The sequence below is a fragment of the Coenobita brevimanus genome, chromosome 86 (genome assembly GCF_032717465.1).
Source record: "Coenobita brevimanus isolate Jiangsu-jjx chromosome 86, ASM3271746v2, whole genome shotgun sequence".
Taxonomy (NCBI): Eukaryota; Metazoa; Arthropoda; class Malacostraca; order Decapoda; family Coenobitidae; genus Coenobita; species Coenobita brevimanus.
Window position 1 is genome coordinate 23,703,998 of NC_137039.1, and position 7,500 is coordinate 23,711,497.

The following is a 7,500-nucleotide window of genomic DNA, read 5'->3' on the forward strand; positions in this document are numbered from 1 at the left end:
GCACGCTCCAGGGGCATCGCCAGTCTCAAGATCTCGCACTCCAGCCTCGAGCGTGTGGGCGAGGACAGCCTGGCAGGCCTCGAGTCCTCGCTGCACAGCTTCAGCCTCATGCACAGCCACCTGGAAGTCGTGCCTAAAGCGGCACTGCACAGATTGCCACGGCTTCGGACGCTGGACCTTGAGGGCAACAACATCACTCAGCTGCACAGCTACAGCTTCTTCAATATGACCCTGGTCAGCCTTAACCTAAAAGGTAATGGCCTCAGACTCATCTCGGAATATGCCTTTGAGGGTCTGGAGGATAGTTTGGAGGAGCTAAACCTAATGAACAACCGGCTGAAGCAGCTGCCCATACCAGCACTGTGGCGGCTGGTGCGGCTACGCTCCCTGCAGGCTTCCGCCAACCACATATCAGATGTGCTGAGTGGTGGGTTATCGCGGCTGCCCGCACTGCAGGTGCTGGACCTCAGCAATAACCGGTTCACTCAGGTGACTTCTGCCAGCCTGGCCACAATGCCGGCTCTGGTGTCCCTGTCGTTGTACCAGAACCACATCCAACAAGTGGCAGGCGACAGCTTCATCCACACAGCAGGGTTGCAGCGGATCTACCTCAGCCGCAACGCCATCATGACCCTGGCGCCGGAAACATTTAAGTACACACCAGGAGTGAGAGTCATTGACCTCAGTCACAACCACCTACATACCATCAGTCCTGGCCTCTTCACCAACCTGCCTCACCTACAGGAGCTCTTCCTTGCCCACAACAACCTCCTTAAACTCACCAACCACACCTTCCAAAACTCCACCCACCTGGCCTTCCTATACCTACAGAACAACCAGATACGCAGTGTGGAAAGTGAGAGTTTAGCGGGGTTGGCGGCACTTTATGACCTACAGCTGCAGTACAACAAGCTGGTGTCACTGCCTCCCCGCCTACTGGCACACACACCCTCCCTCAACTCCCTCAGCCTTGACCACAACCATCTGGCAGGGCTGGCGGACGGCACCTTCAACCAGCTGGGAGAACTGCGGGAGCTGAGGCTACAGAGCAACAGACTCACTAGGGTGGAGCGAGGACTCTTCACGCCATTGCCCAGTCTTCAAGAGCTCCATCTCCATGATAACCAAATCTTTTTTGTGGCTAAAGAAGCCTTCTCTACCCTGACTAGCTTGCAGCACCTCAGCCTGGAGGGCAACCGGTTAACACAACTGCCTGATACCCTGAGTCGATTTCCTGGCACACTGGTCACACTGCAGTATTCCAAGAACCAGATCACCACCATCCACACTGACGCACTCAGGGCACAGAATAAGCTGCAGATCCTTTGGCTGAATGGCAACAACTTAACCAGTGTGCAACAAATCCTGCTGCAGGATTTGTCCTATCTGCAAGAGCTGTACCTCCAACACAACAAAATCAGTTACATTCAGGACAAGTGTTTTGAGGGCATGAAGAAGCTGCAGTTGCTGCAGCTGGGTTACAACCAGCTGCAGAGATTGACCTCTCTTCTGTTTGCTGGTTTGACCTCACTGGAGTCACTCTTCCTGGATCACAACCTGATCAGTGACGTTGAGCCAGGCACCTTTCAGAAATTGCCTCGGCTGCGGCACCTGGATCTCTCCCACAACCAGCTGTACCACGTGCGGAAGTATATGTTGGAGGGTGGCCTACCGGTGCGAGTGCTGGTGCTGGCTGCTGCTGGGGTGAGGGAGGTGGATCCCTATAGCTTCTCCAGCTTACAGGAGCTAGAGGACCTCGACCTAAGCCATAACCATATAGCACACCTCATGAAAATTGTTCTCAGTGTTCCCTCCATCAGGTCCCTATCCCTCTCTGGCAACCCATTGGAGATCGTGGTGGAGGATTCCCTGTATGACCTACCGCATCTGGGCTCCCTTGACATGTCTGGCTGTGGGCTCTGGAGGCTGCCACCGCACTTCCTGGCTGAGGCCTACCAGCTCCACACTCTCAGCCTAGCAACGAATAACTTTACATATATAGACCCAACATTTTTTCGTAAAATGCACAGCCTGAGGGAGATAGACCTGTCTTTCAACAACTTCAATGACAGCATCCTGAGGGCTGTCGAAGGCCACACCAAGCTGGAAGTACTGAGAGTGAACAATAACCCGCTGGAGGAGCTGCAACAACCCTTAAGTGACCTACCCAGCCTACGTGACCTCAACCTGTCCTCCACACACCTGCGTAGGCTGGTCCACACTGCCATTACTAGACTCAAGAACCTGCGCATGCTTGACATGTCTAGGAACCGCCTGTATGACCTCCCCCCTGGCCTGCTAGCAGGGGTTCGACTGGACTACTTCAGCCTGGCTGACAACTCCTTCAGCCAGATCCCGTCTCCAGTATTCCTAAATGGCCCGACCACAATGAAGGCACTGAACATTTCAGGCAACCCACTACGGCGGCTTATGGACCCCGCCCTTGCCTCGGCCCCAACTCTGAGCAGCCTCGAGGTGCTTGATGCATCGAGGAGCAACCTCTCAGTCTTGACAAACCACGATCTCATTCTGACCCCGTGCATCCGAGTACTTGACCTCTCTCACGCCTCCCTCGAGAAGGTATCGGCCACCAGTCTAAGGAACCTCACCCACCTCACGCACCTCAGTCTGGCCTACAACCGCCTTCAGTTGCTACCCAGGGAGAGGTTAAGAGGTGTGAAGGCTCTGATGCACCTCAACCTCACCAACAACAAGCTAAAGAGACTTGACCCGTTACCTGCTGCCTCGCACTCACTGAAGGTATGTCGGAAATGTTTTTGACAAACACAATCGGTAAATTCATCCATGTGAAATTGTGTACGTCGATCTTCCTTTTCTATTGGCTATGTATTTTTTTTCTTCCTCCCATCTTTTAATGGATGAAAGAGTCTGGATATTGGTTATGATAATTGTTTTCCATAAAGCCACACTAAAATTGTTGCTTGCTTTGTCATATTGCTTCCAACAGTACCGAACTTACATAACAACAGATGGGTAAATGTGAAGGCGTTGGTCATTTTCCAGAAATGCAAATTTCATACTAAGGGATTCAGTCGGTTTTGTGATTTTCAGCTAATTTTAATGTTACTAAAGTCCCGGATGCTTAGTAGAGAAAGAGAGAGAGAGAGAGAGAGAGAGAGAGAGAATATTATTTTGATTATAGTAATTTACGTAGAGAATGTTAATCGGGTTACGCTTGGCACCTCGTTATACAGAGTTTGGCTCGGCCTGGTTCTGGCATTTTCTTAAATAAGTTTACATAGTCAGGATAAGCCTAGGTTATGCAGAGTCTGAGTAGCTTTTTCCGTAATTAATTTTATCCAGGACGGCTTTCACTGATCTCTGATGACTACTATTGTTTGTCACGTTTACGACGGTAACCATTTAAATGCACAAGATTAAGAGTTGCCGTGTTTTTTTACCCTAATTTTCGGCAATTTAAGCCTGTTTTAAGACTTCAAAAAGTGGTTATAATTCATTAGGATCCTTCTGTAATCCCGTATTATCATCATCATCATCATCATCATCATTATTATTATTATTATTATTACTATTGCCATCATCCACTCACTTGATGTAGTGCTGCCTACTTCTTCCTTAGCCTTTATCATTCTTTTTCTGTGCCTGCCCTCCTCTCTTCGTATTTCTCCCATCTTTCCTGTCACTACTTAATGATTTTCTTTCCGTTACAGGTGGCTTTACATTGAGTGACAAGCCAAATGGTTTCCTGTAAGCCAAGAAACCATTTACAACGCTGGGTGGTAACCATATAACCAAACCATACGTGCTCCCTACGTGTCAAGTGGGTTGGTGGAGGGTTAGTGTCCCTCACTGTAAAACAAATAACTCAGAGTCAAATGACCACCCCATACGGGATTATGGCGTCTGGCAATAGATAGATAGATAGATTATTATTATTCGGACAAACAAATTCACAGTAATACTGATGTGAATCATTTCGTGCCTGGAAAATGATCATGTACAGAAATTTTGCCACAAAGATTTTAAAATCTCGTTTCCCCTATTTTCCCATCCGCTTGACGCCCCGACACAAATAATTCAAGGTGGACGCGACATGACTCCTCCAAGTTTTTCTGTCAGCAAATGTCACTTCTCCCTCCCACCACTCCATGACATTCTCTCTCTCTCTCTCTCTCTCTCTCTAGCTGTCGACAGTTTCATTAATTAGGAGACTGTTTCATGATTGCGATATATTTTTCTATTCTGTTATGGTTTTGTTATATTATGTTAGTCTCTATTTTGCTATATTTTGTTGTCTTGTGTTTTGTTATATTGTGATATTTTGTCTTTTCGTGTTATTTTGAATTTTGTTATAATATGTTATTTTGCATTTTGTTTTATTGTTATTATTTATTTTGGTGTATTGTGTTATTTTGTATTAAATTCTATTGTTATTTTGTTTTGTTTTTTTATTTGTGCAGAAATGTGTGGAGTGGTTGAACATATAATTTAACACCGTCATCACCCGCTGCCAGCAATAAATCCCGGCTCAGGGAGGATACACGCTGATATACTGCTGAATAATACTGATGATATACTGATCATACTATTCTTATTATTTACCATTTGCTGCCTTCTCTTGTTATTTCTTTTAACAAACTCATATATATAGTACTCTCCTTTTAGTTTATTCTTGTGAGGCAGCTTTAAAAATAATACTTAAAAGCTTGACTGAAACCCGTGATTATTATTATTATTATTATTATTATTATCATTATTATTATTATTATTAATGTGGCGTTGGGTAAAACAGAATAATGAAGTTGGCCTGACTAAGAGGGTTAACCTTCTTTCTGAGCTTTTTTGCTTTTATACACACAGCTATTATTGTATTTTATTTTCGTTCCATCCTATTCATTCATGCACTATTTTCCTCTCTCTTATGCCCTCTACTTGACATTTCAACTCGTATGTCTTTCCTTTCTTTTATTTCCTTGCTTCCATTTCTCTCTCTCTCTCTCTCTCTCTCATTACGGTGCGTCATTGCCCTCGTAATCGTTTTAGTTCTTTTATTGCTTTCTCTGTGTTCACCTCCTTTCTTTTTCCATGCTTGCTTCCGTCATTACTCTCTCTCTCTCTCTCTCATAGTATCTTATCTTTCCAACCTTTTCCGTACCCCTTCCCATTTTTCCCATTCATTTTGTTACCTTTGATTTCTTTGTCCGCCCTTTCCTTCTTTTCTTTCATTCTCTTCCTCATCCTCCTCTTCACTTCCTTTTCCTCCTCTCTCCATGCCTTGCCTTGCCTTCCCTTCCCTTAATTCCTTCTCCCTTCACTTCCATTCCTCTTTTCCCATCAGACCGTCCTTCCTCCCCAACCTTCCTACCCACCCTTCCTATCTCCTTCCCCAATCTTCCATCCTCTCTTCCCGTCCTTCAGTCTTCCCTTTCCATCCATCCTTCTTTTCTCTTTTCCTGTCTTTCCTCCCTTCTTCCCTTTTCCTTCCTTCCTTCCATCGTTCTCATCCATGTCCTTCCTTCCTTCATTCCCATCCTTCCTTCCTTCCTCCATTCCATTCTTCACTTTCTCCCTGCATTCCCATCCTCCCTCCCTCCCTCCTTCCTTCCTCCATTCCATTCTTCACTGTCTTCCTGCATTCCCATCCTCCCTCCCTCCCTCCCTCCTTCCATTCACCTACGTTCCCTCCTTCCTTCCTTCCTTTCCTCTCCTTTCCTGTTCTTCTCTCTCTCTCTCTCTCTCTCTCTCTCTCTCTCTCTCTCAGTCCCTTCTTCCTCCGCAAACTTAATACATTCCTATCTTAACTTTACCTCTTATCTCTTCCCCTTATCTCCCCAGCCACAGTAACTCTTTCCTGTATCGTAAGTTTAATCGTAAATTCCATGGTAAGTTTAATCGTAAATTCTATCGCACGTTTAATCGTAAATTCTGTCATAAGTTTAACCGTAAATTCTAAAGTTTAATTGTAAATTCCATCGTAAGCTTAATCGTAAATTTCATCGTAAGTTTAATCGTAAATTCCATCGTAAGTTCATCGTAAATTCTATCGCAAGTTTAATCGTAAATTCTATCGTAAGTTTAATCGTAAATTCCATCATAAGCTTAATCTTAAATTTCATCGTAAGTTTGAGCCCCATCGTACACTGAGCTTTATCGTAAATGTCCCCATCGTAAGTCTGAGCCTTATCGTAACTTCGCCCCTTATCGTAATTATCCTGTCTTAAGTTTTCGCCCCACCCTAAGTTGGTCTCAGTATCGTAACTTCTCTATCGTAAGTTTCCCTCTCCGTGATACACTCTCTTTTTGCTGCCCCAAACTTTCCAGGCGGGCTGTGTGTGTGTGTGTGTGTGTGTGTGTGTGTGTGTGTGTGTGTGTGTGTGTGTGTGTGTGTGTGTGTGTGTGTGTGTGTGTGTGTGAGAGAGAGAGAGAGAGAGAGAGAGAGAGAGAGAGAGAGAGAGGAATGAATAACAAGAGTGAAATATAAACGGATTGAAGTAAGGCATAGGATAATCTAGAAAGATATTGTATACTTTCGTTGATTGATGCCGCATGTTGTGAGAGGCAGCCGCAAACTTCCGCTCTCTCTCTCTCTCTCTCTCTCTCTCTCCGTCCTTTTGTTGCTTTTTTCACATAGCTCAGTGACAGAAAAAAGTGCTACGGTTCTACATCATTTCCAGAGCACTTTTTCGTGACTAGGATCATATTCAAGGATTAAACTACTATAACACAACATTCAAGACAGTGAGAGAGCAATTATAGGCCAAGTTAGAGTGAAAAGAGTTAAGCGTGTCAATGGCTGGTAATAATTCTTTCAAGCAGCCATTTCACCTCGTCACACAGCAGTACGGTCCTTCAAACGAACATTATGGCCTCTCATATTCTCCTTCACTCGAGAGATTTTGTAATACATCCCCCTGAGCGATTTGATTTGCATATTACGTCGTTATATTGTTTTGTGTGTGATTCATGCTTTTTTATTATCATCGTAGTTTGCATCATTTCGTAACTCTTCCCCCTTAACAATTTATTTTGCAATTTACACCATTAACTAATATCAGTTTTTATGTTTTCATAAGTATTATATTAACATGCTTTTATTACTGACGTATTGTGCTCTCCTCACCTGCCCCCCCCCCCTGAACGTTATATTCAGCACATTACACCCTTGTGCGTGATTTAATATGTTCTAATATCGAGGTTACATCATTTTGTAACACTCCCTTCATAGTGACATTTTCTGCAATTTACGCCATTTTACATTGTCTTGTATATATATATATATATATATATATCGTTGAGTGCACCGCTTCCCGTCCGATCAGCGAAGTTAAGCAACGTTGGGTCTGGTTAGTACTTGGATGGGTGACCGCCTGGGAACACCAGATTCTGTTGGCATCCCTACGTGTCAAGTGGGGTTGGTGGAGGATTAGTGCCCCTCCCTGTAAAACAATTAACTCTAAGCGCTTGACCACCCCGTTTGGGATACATGGCGTCTGGCAATGGATGGATATATATATATAT

General features: G+C 44.7%; 1 protein-coding gene and 1 pseudogene across 1 annotated transcript in view; both read left to right on the plus strand.

Moving 5' to 3' along the window:
• Window positions 1-7,500, plus strand: part of LOC145410609 (uncharacterized) — a 41,417-nt gene that overhangs the window by 282 nt on the left and 33,635 nt on the right. The window contains exon 1 of the mRNA XM_080280721.1: window positions 1-2,760. This exon is cut by the window's left edge and continues 282 nt beyond it. Within this exon, the coding sequence (XP_080136847.1) occupies window positions 1-2,760 (2,760 nt within the window). The remainder of the gene's footprint in view (window positions 2,761-7,500) is intronic.
• Window positions 7,256-7,374, plus strand: LOC145410848 (5S ribosomal RNA; annotated as a pseudogene).